This window comes from Hyla sarda, chromosome 1 (assembly GCF_029499605.1).
Source record: "Hyla sarda isolate aHylSar1 chromosome 1, aHylSar1.hap1, whole genome shotgun sequence".
Taxonomy (NCBI): Eukaryota; Metazoa; Chordata; class Amphibia; order Anura; family Hylidae; genus Hyla; species Hyla sarda.
In genome coordinates, this window is record NC_079189.1 from 296,394,587 (window position 1) to 296,416,404 (window position 21,818).

Consider the following 21,818-nt stretch of genomic DNA (forward strand, 5'->3'; position numbering starts at 1 on the left):
AGTAGTAAGATGTTACTTTACTGGAAATGGAACTATTACTCTTAAAGTAATGCTTTGTACTGTCATTTACTGCTTTCATATGACTAAATTGTGTAAATTGTACTGTTTCTGTAATTCCTATAAAGTCTGTAGCAAAACTAAACACAAGAGCTGAAATGACGTCATGCCAAGTTTAGCTAGTTGCAGTCAACGAGGAGTTTGCATACCACACCACCTACTGTATAAATACCAGCATACCAGACATTCACTGTGGCCTAGACAATAGTAAAAAGCACGTAATATGGGAAAACACCTTCAGCATTTGTTGAATAACGTATTCAGTTGTGCAGCTGTGCACAAAACTCTGTTTGTTTCACTAGAAAAATAACTCATGCAATATTACTTCTACCAGACGAGTTTGTATAAAATTTGCAGCCTCAATATTGACCTTTTATTTTACCATATGCCTCTACTATACCTCTTGATACTCTATATGCTGTACGTGCTATACAATTTACTGATATTTTCTGTTAAATTAATGGGCAGTAAATGCCTTTCATAGTACTCTAAAATATTTTTTTATTAGTCTACTTTTGAATTAACTTATAAGTTACACAGTTACATAGTTAGTACGGTTGAAAAAAGACATATGTCCAACCAAGGAATTGAAGGGAAGGGGTATGGTTGGATAAAGTGGAAGGGATGTCATTCTATATTTCTGCATAAGCATTAAAGGAGTGCTCCAGCACTTTTTGTTTTGCAGCCTTGGCCCAATAGGATAAAGAAAAGCAGCGCTGGAGTACTCCTTTAATGTTATTTTGCTCTAGGAACGTATCTAAGTGGTTGATTATTTCTTACTGTCTATGGCGTTTAACCTAAATAAAGTATTAGTTGCATACATAGCTTGAACATTTCTGAAAAGTGTTTATTTCTCCTGATTACTATTAGGGTATAGTCCAATGTAGCAGATTCTTAGCTGAAGTTCCTGCAGTTTTTTTTTTAGAAGGGAGCACATGGATTTTTGAAAATTTAAACATTTTGTGTGAATATACCCTTAAAAGGAGGTTGTCCCAAACATGTCCTGGTTGACATAGTAAGTATTACTGTCATTTTCATTTTCCTCCATTTTGAGCATTTTAACCCCTTAAGGACACAGCCCATTTTGGCCTTAAAGGGGTACTCAGCCCCTAGACATCTTATCCCCTATCCAAAGGATAGGGGATAAGATGTCTAATTGTGGGGGTCATGTCACTGAGCTCTTCTGCAGCACCCTGTGTCATCTGCTGTGAGGTGACGGGGCCGTGACATCACTATACTCCAGCTCCTGTATCGCTCATTTTTGTTTTTTTGGAATATGTTGTGACCAAAACACAGCAATTTTGGACTCAATCATTTACATAAAATTTTAATAGTTCGGACATTCGGTGGCAATACCAAATATGTTTATGAATTTTTTTTTTTTACGCTTTTTGGGGGTAAAATGGGAAAAGGGTCCAAATTGTGTTGGGGAGGGGCTTTTTTTTTTACTTTTATTTTTAACTCATAATGTCCCCATAGGGGACTGTCTATAGCAATCATTAAATTGCATAGGCATAGCACTGATCAGTATTATCAGCGATCTTCTGCTCTGGTCTGCTGGGAGGCAGATCAGATCACCTCCGGCCACCATCTTAACTGATCTGATCCCTGTGGTCGTGTCATGGGCGATCAGATCAGCTATTACACCTCAGCTGTAACACCTTTAATGTCCCCATAGAGGACTATTTACAGCAATCGTTTGATTGCTAATACTGTTCTGTGCTATGCATAGGCATTGCACTGATCATTATTATGGGTGATCTTCTTCTCTGGTCTGCTTGATGTCAGACCAGAGAAGAAGACGCCACGAGACGGACCGAGGCAGGTGAGGGGATCTACGTCCGCCATCTTGGCTGATCTGATCCCCGCAGCCGTGCCACAGGTGATTAGATCAGCCATTTAAAGTGCTGCATTGCCGCAGATGCCGTGATCTGTATTGATCATGGCATCTGAGGGGTTAATGGCAGACATCAGCGTGATCGCTGATGTCCACCATTGCCGTTGGATCCCTGGCTGCTGATAGCAGCCGGGACCTGCCGTGATGATGTGAGCACAGCTTGGGTACTCGCGTCATGTATAGGACGTAAATGTACGTCCTGGTGCGCATCAGGACATACATTTACGTCCTATGGGGGAGATTTATCATTGCTTTTAGAGCATTTTTTTTTGTCTATGTTTTGCGCAGTTCAGGCGCAAGCAGCATATTTAGCGACTTTTATGCGTCTTTTGATATAGACAGTTGTACTCTTTTTGCCTCCATAGAACTGTTTCTTTTTGACCATGCAGTGGTCACATATTTATCATTTGCGACTTTTGTCAAAAGTTGTTATTTTGTGCGCAAAGGTACTTTTTTAGGTGCAAAGCTACACCACCTACCAGTAGGCGTGAGAATAATTTATAACTTCCACAATTCAACCTTTAAGCCCTTGTGGATGACAGCGTCCCACTCCCCTTCTATGACACGTGCTCAGGAGCTGAGCGCGGGTCGCTGAGCGCGGGTCATAGCTGGGTGGGCCTGGTGGCTATCTGCCACCAGGACCCATCTCTAATGCCAGACATCACCGATCACAGTGATGCCCGACTTAAACCCCTTAGACACCGCAATCAAATTTGATTGTAGCGTCTAAAATGGAAGTAAAAATGTCTCGGCAGCTCTGTGAAAGTAAGTAAACACACCTAACCTGCTAAATTCAGGACCCCGGAAAGTGTCTACTTCCCTCCCTCACAAGCAGCAGAGGGAAAATGCGCAAAATTCATCATCCTGCTGCACCTTCTTGATAAATAAGGTGCACGCTAGTCAAACCCACCTCCCAAATAAACATGGGAAAATAGCTCTACTGTAGACATTCTTTGATAAATCTGGGCCTATGTCCTTTTGCATTTTTGATTTATTTTCTCACTTTTTAAGAGTCATAATTCTGCAATTCAGGAGCTGTTCACTGTACAGTAAAATGTACATGTTTACTTTTATTCTGTAGGACTATTACAGCAACATCAGCAACATTTTTTTTGTTTACACTTTTTATTACTTTTAAAAAATGAAAGCCTTTAATGGTCTATTCATACGTACAGTATTCTGCGCAGATTTAATGCGCAGGATTTTCTGCTGAAGATTTCAATGTAAACAAAATAACTGAACACTTCAAATCTACGCAGAATACTGTATGTGTGAATAGACCCCAAAAATGCTTTGCATCACCATATTCTGACTCCTATAAGTATCTTATTTTTCTGTGTACGGAAGTGTGTAAGGCCTTTTTTATGTATTGAGCTGTAGTTTTATACTGGTTCAATTTTGGGAGAATTTCTGCATTCATCGATAACCATTTGTTTACAAAAAATATTTGTTTTTTGTAGTTTAACATATTTTTTACAGAAAAATTGCGAAATGGAAGTAAATAGATTTTTTAATTATGGGGGATTCCTTTTCTTACACTTTTATATATACATAATAACAAACAATTTGGCCCCACGATTGTATCTGGGGTGGGTAGGCCAAATTGAAGACATGACAGGACCAGCACCTGTCACTTAACCGCCTAGACACCGTGGCATCTAGGGGGTTAATGACCAGCATTAGTGACGGTTTGTATGCCAGTTGCTGAAAGCAGTATGGAGTGTGGAGTATGAACAGTCATGGCCGTAAATGTTGCCACCCCTGAAATTTTTCAAGAAAAGGAAGTATTTCTCACAGAAAAGGATTGCAGTAACACATGTTTTGCTATACACATGTTTATTCCCTTTATGTGTATTGGAACTAAACCAAAAAAGGGAGGAAAAAAAGCAAATTGCACATAATGTCATTAAACTCCAAAAATGGTCTGGACAAAATTATTGGCACCTTTTCAAAATTGTGGAAAAATAAGATTGTTTCAAGCATGTGATGCTCCTTTAAACTCACCTGGGGCAAGTAACAGGTGTGGGAAATATAAAAATCCCACATGAAAGTAGATTAAAAAAAGGAGAGAAGTTCAGTTAGTCTTTGCATTGTGTGTCTATGTGTGCCAAACTAAGCATGGACACCAGAAAGAGGAGAAGATAACTGTCTGAGGACTTGAGAACCAAAATTGTCAAAAAATATCTACAATCTCAAGGTTACAAGTCCATCTCCAGAGATCTAGATTTGCCTTTGTCCACAATGCGCAACATAATCAAGAGGTTTGCAACTCATGGCACTGTAGCTAATCTCCCTGGTTGTGGACGGAAGAGAAAAATTGATGAAAGGTGTCAATGCAGGATAGTCCGGATGGTGGATAAACAGCCCCAAACAAGTTCCAAAGATATTCAAGCTGTCCTGCAGGCTAAAGGAGCATAAGTGTCAGCGCGAACTATCCGTCAACATTTAAATGAAATGAAATGCTATTGCAGGAGACCCAGGTGGACCCCCACTGCTGACACACAGACATGAAAAAGCAAGACTACATTTTGTTAAAATGAACTTGAAATCCTTCTGGGAAAACGTCTTGTGGACAGATGAGACCAAGATAGAGCTTTTTGGTAAAGCACATCATTCTACTGTTTACCGAAAACGGAATGCGGCCTACAAAGAAAAGAACACAGTACCTACAGTGAAATATGGTGGAGGTTCAATGATGTTTTGGGGTTGTTTTGCTGCCTCTGGCACTGGGTGCCTTGAATGTGTGCAAGGCCTCATGAAATCTGAGGATTACCAACAGATTTTGGGTCGCACTGTACAGCCCAGTGTCAGAAAGCTGGGTTTGCATCCAAGATCTTGGGTCTTCCAGCAGGACAATGACCCCAAACATACATCAAAAAGCACCCAGAAATGGATGGCAACAAAGCGCTAGAGAGTTCTGAAGTAGCCAGCAATGAGTCCAGATCTAAATCCCATTGAACATCTGTGCAGAGATCTTAAAATTGTTGTTGGGAAAAGGCGCCCTTCCAATAAGAGAGACCTAGAGCAGTTTGCAAAGGAAGTGGTCCAAAATTCCGGCTGAGAGGTGTAAGAAGCTTATTGATGGTTATAGGAAGCAACTGATTTCAGTTATTTTTTTCCAAAGGGTGTGCAGCCAAATATTAAGTTAAGGGTTCCAATAATTTTGTCCAGACCATTTTTGGAGTTTGGTGTGACATTATGTCCAATTTGCTTTTTTCCTCCTGTTTTTGGTTTAGTTCCAATACATACAAAGGGAATAAACATGTGTATAGCAAAACATGTGTTACTGCAATCCTTTTCTGTGAGACATACTTTCAGGAGTGCCAACATTTACGGCCATGACTACATAGTGGGCACATAATACCCTCATAAAATGGATATAAAATAAAGAGAAAAGAAAAAAAAGAGACTGGCTCCTTTGGCGAAGGGAACAATGTTAGCAGTGCATAAATATCCCTTTATATAATGGATGAAGTAGATTTAGTGAGCCTTTCTTTGAACAGTACTGGGAAGGGAATAAACACAGATCCATCAAACTTACCATAGCCAATATAGCTGATCACCAGAGACTCACACTTCTTTATTTTCATCTACAGAATGTAACATTGATTTTTGGGTAAAATACTGTGGGGGTGATTTTTTAAAACCTGTCCAGAGGAAACGTTGCTGAGTTGCCCATAGCAACCAATCAGATTGCTTCTTTCATTTTTCAGAGGTGATCTGATTGGTTGCTATGAGCAACTCAGCAACTTTTCCTCTGGACGGGTTTCAATAAATCTCCCCCTGTGTGTCTAGTGCAACAATTTAGGTTGCTATATGCACCCTTCTACAAGGTCACAAAAGATGCAAAATAAGCATGGTCTGAGGCACCAGAGCTTCAAGTAAAACATAATGGCCCTGATTTACTAATAGTGTTGTGTAGGTTTCTTTGTGGCTTTTAATTCCCTACAATTTATTTTCCACGGTATTTACTAAGGTTTCCCTACATTTTCCACTTTCCCTACACTTTGCTTTTTTTACACATGCTCTGATCTGTCTGGTTTTCCTCAGCTCAAATCCACCACATTTTCTTTGGAAACCTTAGTAAATATGGTAGGTTGTGAAAATGTCGGGAACACACCCCTTTTCTGTGGTCACGCCCCCTTTTTCCGACGGACACGGCTGGGTTTTCTCAGTAAAATGGAGTTAGTCAGGTTTTTCTCAATTCTGGCGCAAATTCTGATGCAGACAGAATTTCTGGTGCAATGCAATAGTAAATGAGGGCCCATGTCTAGTTACATCTCCAAGAAAATTACAGATGGTAACGCATCTGCCTCACAGGACCTTTCTAATGCCAAAAGGGTTTCGCATATTAGGCTCGAGAAGACCTCTTGGTGACAAAAACAATTATGTGGCCATTTTATCATGAAGATGTACATAGATGCTATGCTTTACCTGAGGTTCTGGTGCCAGACCACACTAATAGACCCTAAGGTGCTGAACGAACCACCAATTGTTTCCATGGGATATTTAGTCTGTGGCATAAAATGCTGGACTGTATCAGAGTATCTATGTGTCTTAGGGCTGGAACTTCAGTAATGGCTTTAACCAGTGAGAATATTTCTGTATTATGGCACCATTATTTAGAATCAAAGGGACTCCATGTGCCTCTGTACAGCTCTATCATGTGCATGAAGCTTTACATTCAAACACATTTCAACATGCTAATATGATTAGTGTAAAATAATAAGAAAAAAAAACTAATGTAAAAAGAACATACTCTTGCATTTTCCATAGTACATGACCTCCAGGTCTGGCTGTCCACGACATTTGTTGGTAATCAGCTCACATTCATCCTGGTATGTGTTCCCATCTGACCCACATACAGGAATATCACTATTGAGACCCGAACAGTCTGGTGCACATTCACACTGGGGTCGACCATCTTTAAGAAGACATGTCTTACCAGGTGGGCACTGCACTCCATCACAGCTGTCTGTGGGAAAAAAATTATATTAGACACATATCAATGATATCACACTTTGCTAAGCAGAAATTAAATGATTGCTGAACATCAATTTCAAATATGTGTAAAGGAACTGAAGGAGATTAAAACTGAATTCAATGGACTGATGTAGGGTAAACATAATACTATAATACTCTTGGGGTCTATTCCTCAGTGTACATTTGTTTTTAAATATAAAAAGGGACCCTATATGAGCCACTGTCTGCACTTTTTGTATGTGTGTTTGAATTTAATGTACAATTTTATGTATATGTTGTGTGTGTGTTGTTTTTGTATTTATTTATAATAATTGTGTTTTACCTACATACATTGTACACTTGATGCACTACTATAAGGCTTTTTCACTGCATGTGGTGTCAAGCTGGGGTATACATCAGGGGACTCCCCAATGAATATAACAGCCATATAGCTATGATGGACTCCATTTGTGGCATCCCGATAGAAACCACCAAATAGAGGCCAAATGAAATATTTTAGAGAGAAAAAGACAAAAAGAGAGGTGCGCTCCTAGTGCGGATGGTTCAGACAGGTGAGCCCCTTAGGATAATTAGGTAGGCTTACCAGAAGTGGTCGTGCTCAGGGCACAACACCTATATCTGCATGTAGTATCGCTCGGTGAAGATGAGGTCAGCAGCTCCTGAAGTCCTCTCTGAGTGAGCTAGTCACTCAGCATTTCTGATACAGTCTGGAATAATGTGAACCAAAGGCCTGGGACTCATAAAAGGAGGACTGGGTTCCGGGCGCTTCCCCTCCTAGTAGAGTACTGAATCTTAGGCAGGTAGATCCATAGAATAAAAAGGGAGTTTATTTGCTTTTTTTTTTATAGTGAAAATATACTTTATTATATTAAAATGTATTTGCGTTTGTAAACAATGAACATGTTGCAACACCAATGGCGTCACTTAAAATTTCCAAACAATTCATGGGCGTTAACCCAACCCTTCAAAACTATTTTACTTCTTTTTCAGCTTCAAACATGCAAAATAATAAAATAAACACAGAAAGCATCAAAAAGCTGGCCTTGTGGTACAAAATGCTGGTCACGAGTACATGGTAATGGCTGTGATGTCAGGAGAGGAGAAGAACAACACGGAAGATGGAATAAGATGCTCTCCCGGTGGCTATGTATACTTAAACCAACACAGACTGTTATTCCATCTTCCGTGTTGTTCTTCTCCTCTCCTGACATCACAGCCATTACCATGTACTCGTGATCAGCATTTTGTACCACAAGGCCAGCTTTTTGATGCTTTCTGTGTTTATGTTATTATTTTGCATGTTTGAAGCTGAAAAAGAAGTAAAATTGTTTTGAAGGGTTGGGTTAACGCCCATAAATTGTTTGGAAATTTTAAGTGACGCCATTGGTGTTGCAACATGTTCATTGTTTACAAACGCAAATACATTTTAATACTCTAGTACTCTTAGTACTCTACTAGGAGGGGAAGTGCCCGGAACCCAGTCCTCATTTTATGTGTCCCAGGCCTTTGGTTCACATTATCCCAGACTGTAAATGAAATATTTTGGCCTTTGTCAGGTGATTGGATTTCCCAATGCACACAGCAAACAGACATCACAAACATGATGTGAAAAGAGCATCCTATTGACACTATGTATTTTCAGAACGAACTCTAAACAGTTCTTTACTGTTTATTACCACTAAAAGGGGTACTCCACTGCTCAGCGTTTGTCACGCCCTCTTCTATAGACTTGCATTGAGGGGGCGGGGCAATGATGTCAAGAGCACCCGGCGCTGGCTCCAGCGTTCGGAACAGTTTGCTCCAAACCCTGAGCAGTGGAGTACCCCTTTAAGTTAATGTAACTTTTTATGTGAAGCTTTTATTTCTTTCTCTCAGCATCTCATATTATGTAAACAATTAGCGTTATCTAAGAAGGCCTACCTTTTAAATGAGGATGGTGTGTGTACAGAAGAAAACTGGTCTGGGAAAATAAACTGTGGAGATTGTAGGCTGACTCAAGGTCAAAATACTGGCATGCTATATAACCACTCACCCAAGCAAGTAAGAAGTACAAAGGACTATAAATTAATTTTATTGCAAACTGCACAGCTAAAGCAAAAACATGTCATTCCTCTGGATGCTGGTTAAAGGGGTTTCCCTGTTTAATGGAGGCTGAGCTGCAGTAACTTTACACAATTTACAGAGCTGTATGCTACTGGCATAGTTCTCTGTATATGAAAGTGCTGTGGCATTAGCAAAAAGCTGATCTGTGGGGTGATGAGTATTCGTACCACACTAATCTGATATTAAAGGGGTACTCCCCTGAAAAACATCTTTTTTACATCAACTGCTGCCAGAAAGTTAAACAGATTTGTACATTACTTCTATTTTAAAATATTAATCCTTCCAGTACTTATCAGCTGCTGTATGTTCAAGAGGAAGTTCTTTTCTTTTTGAATTTCCTTTCTGTCTGACCACAGTGCTCTTTGCTGACACCTCTGTCCATTTTAGGAACTGTCCGGAGCAAGATTGGTTTACTATGGGGATTTGCTCCTACTCTGGACACATCCTATAATGGACAGAGGTGTCAGCAGAGAGCACTGCGGTCAGACAGACAAGGAAATTAAAAAGAAGATAACTTCCTCTGGAACATACAGCAGCTGATAAGTACCGGAAGGGTTATGATTTTTAAATAGAAGTAATTCACAAATCTGTTTAACTTTCTGGCACCAGTTGATTTAAAAAAAAAAAAATGTTTTCCAGTGGAGTACCCCTTTAAGGACCTATCCTGATGATACACTATCACTTAAAAAAGGCCTAAAAACCCATGTAATACAATTGATTTTCCCTTTTGCATGTCAAGAATGGTTTTGCACTGTAAAACTGTCGGTTGTTGTTAATACCCTTTTTGATAATCACATTTAACTAGTAGAGACATGGAAGATGTCAGAGTTTAACCTTTTTGTGTCACTCACCTCTGCATGGTTGACAATTAACCAGTCCTAGGAAGCCCAAAAGGCTAATTTTGTTCATTGGATCAGTATAGTTAGACCAGGCTGTGTCAAGGTGTCCATCACCACAGCACTCGTCCCAGGTCACTGCAGTTAGCAACATTAAGCTACAAGTCGAACTAGAGCCCTGTAGAAGCCAGCAAGTGCCACCTGTAGGTTGCAAGCAAAATACACAGCACTGCTTTAGCATAGGAAATCGTAGACTACAGTACACAACAACAGCCGTACAATATTATGTTACTAAATAAGAATATAGATATTGCAGGCAAGTGACTGAAATGATAAATGCTCTTGAATACTGGCAGATTCTATCTTCTAAGAGGAAATGATTTGATCATGACAAAATAATTCTGTAAAACTATCAGTATGGGTTGTCAGCAAGGACATCACAGAGGTAGGTTGGGACCGTCCAGCGATCTTCAGAACTGACTGGGACCCTGTGAGTTCACAGTTAAGGACTCGATCGACCCCCACAACCAACTGGTGTGATCATCATTTTCCGGTATTAGCAGTGAGTCCTGGCTGTTAGCAGCCATTACTCACCAGCTTTGCAGCAAACTCAGCTCCTGAGCTAACTTCAAAGTCCCAATGCGGGGGGAGGGTGTAAATGTACACCCTGCATCCTCAACAAATTAAATGAAGAACTTACCTATGTAGGTATCAGACATAGCAGAATGATGACAAGGCCGTGCCTAGGCTGTTAATCATGCTGAGGGGGGGGGGGGGGCGTGATTACAGCCGAGAAGATAGGACTAGGAAACTATAGCTCCACGTCCATTAGACTACTTACAGGGACGGCAGGGGAAATATGTAAACTTCATAACCTCCCAATCCCCGTGGGCAGGAATGTCTCCCAGGGGTGGTGAGGATAAAGAATTTACCATATATAATTTGTTGTCATCTTCTACACATGGTAAAATCTCATGATCTGTTCCTTTTAGGGATTAAAGAACTTGTTATAATTTCTGATGTCAAACTCTTTTGACCCTGACTAGCCATGAGAATACCATCAACAAACATGAGTTTTTCCACTATTGTTAGTTTTGGCTGACCACTCAACACTCTTTTCTGTGAATGGTTGAGTTTACTAGGATCTTTGGTGTTACACCACTGACCTGCTGAAATACATACTTCAGATTGCCTACAGATTGAAGGTTTGTTACAGCCCATGCATAGTGCATAGTTGTCTCACCTGTTAGGGTAAGGAGGCTGTGTTTGACAGCAGCTTGTTGCCTTCATAAAGTTGAGAGGGAGCTCTAGTTCCAAAGTTAAAAACCATCAACTTTATTTTAATCCCTCACAAACATTTCTGGAGTATGACGCATTTTGAGCTAAGAGGGGCATATCAGCTTCAAAAGTGTTGGGATTAAAATCAAGTTTGGTGCTGGAAATCCCTCTCAGCTGTTTTAAAAGGACAGTCAAACAAGATGTGAACACACCCTTAGGAGCATTCACATTTGTGCAGCTGCTTGTGTGGTAAAATAGAAATAAACCTAGATTCACCTGTTGTTCCCGTGGTTTTCTGTGTTTACAGTGCTGCTAATTCTAACATATGAATGCTGTAGCCTTGTATTTCCCAACCAGTGTTTCTCCAGCTGTTGCAAAGCTACAACTCCCAGCATACCTGGACAGCCATTGGTTGTCTCGGTTTGCTGGGAGTTGTAATTTTGCAACAGCTAAAGGCGCACTGGATGTGAAAAACTGCCGTACCGGTAGACTATAGTAGCCAATTTGTCATTTCTGCAAACAGGTGGGGGGACTAACAGGTGAATGTGGGTTTATTTGTTGTTTTACCACATATACAGATGCCAAAATGTGTTTTTAAAGCTGGACAGAAAGAAATGGTGGTCCAGCTCTCCTGCCTTTACAGTTAAAACTTGAATTTTAATAGGTCCATAAAACATGGTGCAAAAACCAAAAATAACGGGGTACATAAAAACACATGCACTGACACGTTTCGGGCTAAAGGTCAGCCCTTAGCCATGACTAAGGGCTGAACTATAGTCCGAAATGCGTCAACGCGTTTTTTTATACCCCATTTTGGGGGGGTTTTGCACCATGTTTTAAGGACCTATTAAAATTCAAATTTTAACTGTAAAGGCGCGAGAGCTGGACCAATATTCCTTTCTGTCTATCTACACGGGAAGCGGCCCGCATTGTCCACACTTCAGCGCTGCTTATACTCTGGATGTCCATAAAGAACTTCTTGGATTGGTGAGTGAGCTGAGTTGCACCTGGTTTTTAAAGCTGGACTGCATTTAAACAAGTTCTGTACTGTGATTTACCCCCTGTGGCTGCTGGCTTGGGATTAGACATTGGGACATTGACAGCAAAGGTCATTGTAAATTGGAGCATATTTAGCACATCATAATAAGATAACACCTATAAAATGCTAATCTATTGTCAGTGACAAGGTATTAGAGTTTATTACCACAGCCATAGCATTTACCTAAAACACAATGAAAATTCTAGGCAGTATAACAGAGCAGAAATCATATTCCAATTAAAGGTAAAACCTCTATTTTTGTGTCTACGACAAATTTATTTGGACATTTTAGATAGTTCCTCTGTACACTGCGGTCCAAAAAGATGGTGTAAAGGAAGAGAAATGTTTCTAAAAGCATGTTCTCTATTATCATAAATAATAATCGTTCATACAAAATAGTCATTCCCTCCTACATATAACATTTTGTAACCCTACATCCTGTGTAAAATGTAAATGGGGTAAGGATTAGGCTACATCTGTGTATATAAATATAGGCAAGGAAAGGAAAAACTACTGGAGAAAACAGACTTGTAGGTTTATTTGTGATGTTAGGTGTTTGTTCTGGAGTCTAGTGAAGTCTGAAATGTTATGTCTGGCCTATGTGATAAGATATATAAAGCTAGAGAGAGAGAGAGGACACATAGATATGTAACTGGTAGACATAAGATAGATATGTGATGTATAGATAGATGAATAAATAGACAAAGATTAGATAGGTGGGCAATAGATTAGTTAGATAAATAGATAGTTTAAATGGATCCATAGATATAAGATAGATAGCTAATATACAGATAGGTAGGTAGATAGACAAAAATAATAAGATAGATAGATATGCGCTTGACAAAGACCGAGAGACGGTCAAAACGTCTCTACTATGGCACTGTGGTCTTGAAATAAAGACTCACTTCTTTACTTAATGGACGTGCTGCTATGATCTTTGGATATAGATATGAGATTAGATAGTAAGACAAACAGATATGAATAGATAAAAAGAAATTAAATGGATAAAGAGATAGGCAAATCAATGATCATAATAATAATTATAATCGATGGATGGATACATAGATGGGATGGCCAGATAGATATGAGAGATTAAATGGGTCCATAGATATGAAATAGCTACATAGCTACACAGACAAAAAGATAGATAGATAGATAGAATTATATGGAAAAACAGATATGAGATAAGATAGATATTACATAGATAGATAGGTGGAAGGAAATGAAAGAGATAGAAAGAAATTTGATAGATCGATAGATAGATAAAAATGAGATGGGCAGATAGATATGAGATAAATAAATAAATAGATGGATAGATAGATATGAGATAGATAGATATGAGATAGATAGATAGATATGAGATAGATAGATAGATAGATAGATAGATAGATATGAGATAGATAGAAAGATAAAGATAGATATGAGAGAGATAGATATGAGATAGATAGATAGATAGATAGATATGAGATAGATAGATAGATAAAGATAGATATGAGATAGATAGATATGAGATAGATAGATAAAGATAGATATGAGAGAGATAGATATGAGATATATAGATAGATATGAGATAGATAGATAAAGATAGATATGAGATAGATAGATATATAGATAGATAAAGATAGATATGAGAGAGATAGATATGAGATAGGTAGATAGAAAGATATGAGATAGATAGATAGATAGATATGATATAAATAAATAAATGGATAGATAGAAATGAGATCGATAGATAGATATGAGATAGATAAATGAGATAGATAGATAGATAGATAGATATGAGATAGATAGCTAGATAGATATGAGATAGATAAATAGATATGATATAGATAGATATGAGATAGATAGATATGAGATAGATAGCTAGATAGATATGAGATAGATAGATAGATATGAGATAGATAGATAGATAATAGATAGATATGAGATAGATAGATAGATAGCTAGATAGATATGAGATAGATAGATAGATATGAGATAGATAGATAATAGATAGATATGAGATAGATAGATAGATAGATAGATAATAGATAGATATGAGATAGATAGATAGATAGATATGAGATAGATAGGCAGATAGACTGAAGTGAAATAGATAGATAAAAATTAGATAAATACATAGATATGCGACAGGTAGATATGAGATGGAAAGCTAGATAGCAAAATAAATAAGTAGATATATGATAGAGAGATAAATAAATAAACAGATATATATGTAGATATGAGAGAGATAGACAGATATGAGATTAGATAGACAAAAAGATATAAATGAGATAATGGATAGACAGATATGAATAGATAGACTTGAGATAGATATTAGATAAACAGAAATAGACATTTGAGAGCTACATAGATTTGAGTTAAATAGAAATATGATAAATATATAGACAGACCGATGATATTGATAGATATGACATAAATAGATAGGTAGGTAGATTGATAAATATATTAGACAGATTGATATAAACAATAAAAAATAAAGGTAATAAAAAAGACAAAAAGAATGATATAGAAAAAACCTAATCTCCACATAACTCCTATCTATCTCTATATAAAGGCAATATCTGGGCATGCATCCACACATCTCCATACATCTTTCTATACAGAAGTGGTGCTTTTCCAGCTGAAGTGAGAGAAGTGAGCAGAGGTGGCGGAGTCCATGCAGGGGTGCAGTGAGGGGTCTGTGAGGGTGGGGGGTGACTCACCCGGCTGCACTGTGTCCCCTCCCGGGATGGGGTGGCCCCGGATAACAGTGAGGAGCAGGAGAGGGAGCAGCAGTAATGGTAGCATGGTGGTGCAGGAAGTTGCCCTCTTTCTGTGTCCTAGGACCGGTGTCTGGGAGCCGTCTACCTGGCTGTGGCTGGCGTCTGTCTGCTCAGATGTGTTCTGTGTATGTGCCTCTCGTGAGACTGCTGTGTTCTGAAATGTTTCCGTGACCCTCCCCTGTTTGTTTGCCACTTCTTGTCGGTGTGTCTGGCTCCCTGTGTGTGCCTCTGTCTAGCCTGTCAGTATCTCCCCCTTAGTCGTGCCCCTATGTCTGTCCTGTGTCTAAGTGCTGTCTGTGTCTCCGGCTTATGTGTACAATCTGTGTCTGCCCCCTCCTCTGCACTTCTTTATTTCCCCGGGTCTCCCCCCTCCTCTCCCCTTCTTCTTTCCTCCGAGTCCCCCCACGCTGGGTGTCTGTTTTCTCTATATGTCTCTTCACTTTTGTTGTACTATTGCTTCACCTGTCTGTGAGTGTGGATGTGCCTGTCTGCCCTGTGTCTGGCCGCGTCTGGGAATGCGCCTCTACTGTATGTCTGGCGGTCTTCTCTGTGACATGTGAGAACATTTCTGTAACTTTATCCACTTGCCCGTTGTGTGTGCGGGTGGGTGTGTCAGGGTGTGTGCCCGGTGGTCCTGTGTGGTGGTCCTGTGTGGTGGTCCTGTGTGGTGGTCCTGTGTGGCTGCTGCAGGACTTGTGCGCACTGGCTCAGGTATGTGGTGTGTGGAGACACATGCGGGCACCGGGTATCTGTACATCTCTTCTGCTGCCCTTTTGTCTCAGGTATCTCGCCAGTTGTTTGGGTTGTGTGGCATGTCTGTCTGGTCTTATCAGTCTGGTGACATTTATCTCCCTCATAAATGTGTGTGTCCTGTCAGGAGGGGCACCCTAGGCTGGCATGCTTCCAGTCAGCCCCCTATCACATATTCTGCTCCTGTCTGCCACCTTTATTCCCAGAGATTACAATTTTCCGCTCCTGTCATGTATTTGGCCATCCAAAGAATCCCTAAGCCTGGGACAGACAAGGGTCTGACAGGTTGAACCCCTTTATTGTTGGTTCACATCACCTTTGTGCCCTCCATGGCATGGATACATTGGAAACATGTCGGCATGCTGGATCCATGGACAGGCTTAGGCTCATTTATTTCATTTTCCAAGCATATACAGTAGAATCTCCCAATAGCGGACATTCACGAGGAATAAAAAAAAGTCTCTATTGAGAGGTGTCCCCATTGGGGGGGGAAAAAAGCCCCAAAATCTTTCTAAATGACGGAAAACTGTAATGTACTCACTCCAGAGTGTAAATACCTATAAAATATGATAAAAAGCAGTATTTCAATAGAATCCCCCAGTGCAGTTTAATCTCCCCTTATTCCTCCCCCGTATCATTTCAACCTCCCTTTATACCCTGTGCCACCTTATTCCCCCTGTGCCAAATTACCCCCTCCCTTACCCCCTTGTGCCACAGCATTTTGCCTCGATCCCCCTGTGCCATTTCATTTCCCCTTTATTACCCTCTGTGTAAATTCATCACCCCATCTTTATGAAGTGGCACAGGGGGATAAAGGGGGAATGAAATGACACGGGGAGAAAAAATGGCACAGGGGATGGTAAAGAGGGGGTGATGAATTTGCACAGAGGGTAATAAAGGGGTAATGAAATAGCACAGGGGGGGGGGTCAAGAGGAAAATATTTGGCACATGGGGTAATAAGGGGGGATTATTTGGCACAGGGAAGGAGGGGGGTGAATGATGTGGCCGGCGGACATACAGAAGCAGAAGATCACTGAATAAACAGCAGTCTCCTTCAGGGGGGTGCAGTGGGGGCCTGGGCCTCCGGCGACCTTGTGTGCAAGGTAGGGCCGGCACATAGGCTTAAGTGTCCCCTATTAGGAGTGTTTTGTCCCCTAACGGGAGTGTTTAGTGCCCTATTGTCCCCTATTGGGAGTGTTTTGTCTCCTGATGGGAGTGTTTTGTCCCCTATTGTGTGTGTCCACATCCGCTATTGGGAGTGTCCCTTATTTGGAGGGTGAAAATATGTGAAGTCTGCCGGGGACTTAAAAACTGTCCCCTGTTGGGAGGTGCCCCTAGTGGGAAGTGTCCGCTTAGGGAGATTCTACTGTATGTTGTTTTTTTTTTTACCCAGACCCAAAGCACAGTAAACCACACTTTTTAATCCAATATTTATGACATATATGACCCTAGGCACAAACGTAATGTGAACCTAGCCCAATCACCTGTGTAGTGGAGTTGGGGCTGCTATGGTCATACACATAAACATTTGGCAAATACATTTTGCGTTATTCTGACATTTAATTATTGGTTATGAGCAGACCCCAAAATAAAATATTTGTAGTCACCTCTAAACTGGGGATATGGTGCAAACCCTACTTATATATACTCTTCTCTTTCACCCCCTTCTCTCATGAAATTGAAGTTTTGCCTGTGTTTGACTTTTTGTTTGGTCCTATATTATTTGTTTGCTGACACGGTACTATACAAGTCATTTACATTGTCAGAAGCTGTGTTTTTTCACCTTATTCAATCTATTTTTATTGGCAATATGTTGAAATGCACTTTATTCCTTACCCTGCTTGTGTTTTCTTGAGCATCTTTATCTGCTGTGCATTACGGGTGGGTAAATATTTTTGCTCTCACTCCGCTGTACCTCTCCTCTTCCCTTAATTATTGCCGCCCTTTCTGCCAGCTAAAATACCATCTGCTCAGTTTGTTTACCTGACCAGTAGGTGTGGACAAACACATCAAGTGCTTCCCTGGCAACTCGCGATGCCGCCGGCCCTTCGGTTTGTACTCGCCTGAAGTGACCTCAGAGGACTGGAAGTGTGTGTCATGATGATGCGGACTGCTAGAGCTCACACAGGGTAAGTGTTGTCTACTTAACCCCCATCATCGCAACACATGTTTGTGAGCCATATGCTGCTGCCAGAAGCTGGCCTGCTGTCCATGCTCCAGACTGGGGGAGAATGCCACGCCCCCACCATTCATGTTGTCTCCTCCCATAAACGAGGGGACGTGGTGGCCATGTTCGCCAGTCATCGGGCACGGAGCAGAGTTCGCTTCATCCACTTAGTGACAGGAGTGCCACCGCTGGGGACCCCGGCGATAAGATGCTTTTTTTTTTTTTTTTACTGTAAAATTTTATTGATGTTTAACAAGAAGTTATACAAACAACAATTGTCAGGGGGGGGGGTAGGCCCCCAAAGGGTAAGGCAAACAGACATTAAGACATTAATATAACATTGCATAACCTAAAAAAAATACAATGAGTTCACCAAGGATAAGCCCAATGTCGACCTGAGGATAGAACAACCAGGGTGGGGAAGGGAAACACCAATCAAGGACAACACACAAGGAGATGACACAGAAGGAAACACAAAATAAGAAGAGAGTTGCAGTAGAGTAAAAAGGTGTGATAGTGGGGAGAAAAGGCAGTAAGAGAAGTGGTCAGTCCAGGAGCAGAGGTATCAGGGAGGTTGCCTGTCAGTGAACCTGTCCCATGGGTCCCAAACTGAAAAGAACTGTGGGGTGGTGTTATTCAGGGACACAGGAAGGGATTCCAGGGAATGAATCTCTCGCATTCTGGCTATTAGCTTGTCCTCCGAAGGGGGCAGTGTCTGCTTCCAGTGCTTAGTGATGAGAGTCTTAGCCGCCAAGACTACATGCATAAATAATTTGAACAGCTTCTTAGCTAAGGCTCTAGTCGAGAGGTGCAACAATCAAACCAAGGAGTCCAGAGGGACCAGGATGCCCAAAACCCCATGAAGCAATCGTTGGGACCACCCCCCAGTACGGGCGTATCAAGGGACAGGACCAAAATGTGTGGAATACATCACCCAAACCTACGCCACATCGCCAACACTGAGGAGGGATATCAGGGTTCAGTTTATTTAGGAGGACCGGGGTGTGGTACCATCCCATGAGCATTTTATACTGCGTTTCTTTATATGCTGTGCAGATAGAAGCCCGAGAGGCCCGTTCCCATATGATCTTCCATTGGGGGATCGTAATAGTAGTAGCTAGAGCTTCTTCCCATTGGGACATATAACGGTGGGACAGAGGGGCATAGTCCGGAGGGGAGATGAGTATGGAATAAATGCTCGAAAGTAAACCCTTCGTCTGTGGCCCACCCTACACAGCCTCTCAAAGCTCGACGGGAGCGACACAGTCAGCGTAGCCTTTCTCGAGAATAAGTAATGCCGAAGCTGAGTGTAGTGGGCCAATTCAGAGGCTGGGAGCTCCCAACGTTCGGCCATCCGATCAAAAGACAGGAGAGTACACGTAATAGGATCTACGACTTCTGCCCAGCAAAAAATTCCTCAGGATCCCCAAACTCGAACCATGGAAGAAGTCCCAGGAGGGAAGTCAGGATGATATAGAAAGGACTGCATGGGGGAAAAGGAGCAAAGAAGACTATACGGCCTTGAGCAATAAGACCACACATATCTAGAGAAAGACATAGGGCCCAGTAATGGGCGATCTAAAGCGACAGGTGGAAGGTACCATAGAAAAGAGTTCGGGTGGATGGGTGCTAACTATCCATCCACTTACTATATGCGTGGTAGGAGGACCAGGCCGCAAGATGGAGCAAGTGAACCGCCCAATAATATTTTGTCACATCCGGTACTCCAAACCCTCCGGAGAGTCGACTCGCCATCTTAACCGACATGGGGAGTCGATGCTGCTTTGCATCCCAAATGAACTGAAAAATAGCCGACTGAAACGAGCGCAGCACAGCCAAGGGGACCCGTACTGGCAGTGTTTCGAAAAAATAGAGTAACTTAGGAAGGATGGTCATTTTAACCGCCGCTATACGACCGAAAAAGGAAATATATTGTGATCTCCACTTATCTAAAAGTGCACCTAGCTCTCGGAAAAGGGAGGGAGAGTTAACAGAGTATAAAGAGTAGCTAGGTGACAGCGAAACCCCTAAATACTGAATAGCTCCAGGGGACCACCAAAAGGAGTAGTTGGCCTGAAGAAGGGCTACGACAGAAGGGGAGAGATTAATAGGCATAGCCTCAGACTTAGAGAGATTAACCTTATAACCCGAGACTAAACCATACAGATGTAGAAGTTTATAAAGAGAGGGCAGGGATATGAGGGGGTTAGTGAAGCCAGACATCATCTGCAAAGAGACAGATCTTAAAAGTCCTATCATGGAGGGAGATCCCAGAGATGTCCGGCTCCCCAGGATCAGAGCGGCCAGCGGCTCAATACAGAGCGCAAAGATCAGGGGGGGCAGCAGGCAGCCCTGCCTAGTACCGTTATGAAGAGTTAAGGGCGTATAGGAAGCCGCTGGGAGTTTAAGGGAAACAGTTACGAGCGACATAGAGACCCCGCAGAGCTGTGAGAAAATTACCTGTAATTCCAAATTTCTGGAGAGTGGCGAACATAAACGGCCACCCTAACCTATAAAAAGCCTTTTCAGCATCCAGGCTCAATAGCAAGGCCTGTTCGAATCTCCTGTTAACAAGGTCTATGAGTTCTATAACCCTTCTCGTATTATCGCCTCCCTGCCTACAGGTAATAAAGCCAACCTGATCCTTATGTATAAGGGTAGGCATAAAAGTACAAAGGCAGGCAGCTAATACCTTGGAGAATACTTTCACGTCAGAATTCAAAAGGGCTATGGGCCTGTAGCTGGAGCAATCGTGAGGGTCTTTACCAGGCTTAGGGATTAGCGTTAATAAGGAGTCCAAAAAATAATTAAACAGAGGGATCAGTTTAGGAAGAAGGATAGAAGAGTATGTCTTGTAAAATAAGTACGTAAAGCCGTCAGGCCCCGGGGAGCGCCCTGCCGGCAAGGACTGGAGTATATCAGATAATTCCTCGAGGGTGACAGGAGCATTAAGAGTTTCCCGGTCAGCCTCTGAGAGAGCCGGTAGACTGCATTTAGAGAGAAAGAAGTCAAGGGCCTCGGCCCTCGCCCCCGGGTCCTTAGGAAGTTGAGAGGGAAGAGAATATAGTTTGGAGTAATAGTCTTGGAAAAGACGAGAAATAGAGTCAGGGTGATAATGAAGGGTGCCGTCAGAGTCCCTCAGGGCAGAGGGGGTCCGAGCCACCGTACAGTCTCGCAAACGTCTAGCTAACATAGTATGAGCTTTGTTGCCCTTTTCATAAAATCATTGTTTTGCATAGAGCAATTGCCGTTCTACTTTATGGAGGGCCAAGTCTCCTAATTGTGACCGCGCGGCAATCAGATGCCTCAACACCGAGAGAGAGAGGGCAGTTAGGAGAAGGGCTTCTAGGGTTGAGATTTCAACCTTCAGTTCTCAGGAGCGAGCCAAGGTATCTCGCTTTAGTCTAGAGCTCAAAGCAATGCAATGACCTATGACCACCGCTTTGTGTGCTTCCCTCAAGATAGCCTGGGAGGACACAGAGCCCTCATTATTTGCAAAATAGTCAGCAATGGTCGCCGAGATCAAGTCCTGAGAAGGGATGGATTTAAGCAAGGAGTCATTGAATCGCCAGTGGCAGCGGCGTACCGGGGAGGAAAAGGGGGTGAAGGAAACTAGGACAGGGCCATGGTCTGACCAAGAGATTGGTTCCAAGGAGGCAGAGGAGAGCATGCGCACTAGAGGGAGGTTCCCGAAAAAATAGTCAATACGGGTGTGAAATTTGTGAGGGTGGGAGTAAAAAGAAAAGGAGCGGTCCGAGGGATGATTAATGCGCCACAAGTCATAAAGCCCCGCTGAACGTATCAGTCAGCGGAAAAACGTAGACAAGCGCAACTCGGGGGGGTGGTAAGCTCGTAAGCGAGTGACGATCCGCAGAGGGAGAAAATAACAAATTACAGTCTCCTCCCAGTAACCACGCCGCGGGTGGGTCTTTATGGAGACGA

The 21,818-nt window shown here is 41.8% G+C and overlaps 1 protein-coding gene across 3 annotated transcripts in view; it reads right to left on the reverse strand.

The window, feature by feature from the left end:
- Positions 1–21,818, reverse strand: part of FSTL3 (follistatin like 3) — a 256,859-nt gene that overhangs the window by 73,943 nt on the left and 161,098 nt on the right. The window contains exons 1-3 of one of the 3 annotated variants that reach the window (XM_056518020.1): positions 14,899–15,983; positions 9,892–10,077; positions 6,714–6,929 (exon numbers count right to left, since the gene is read on the reverse strand). In XM_056518020.1, coding sequence (XP_056373995.1) covers positions 6,714–6,929; positions 9,892–10,077; positions 14,899–14,983 — 487 coding nt within the window. In that variant the 5' untranslated portion in view covers positions 14,984–15,983. Of the gene's footprint in view, positions 1–6,713; positions 6,930–9,891; positions 10,078–14,898; positions 15,984–21,818 lie in introns of those variants that run through there. The other 2 variants (XM_056518021.1, XM_056518022.1) reach the window with 2 other exon arrangements.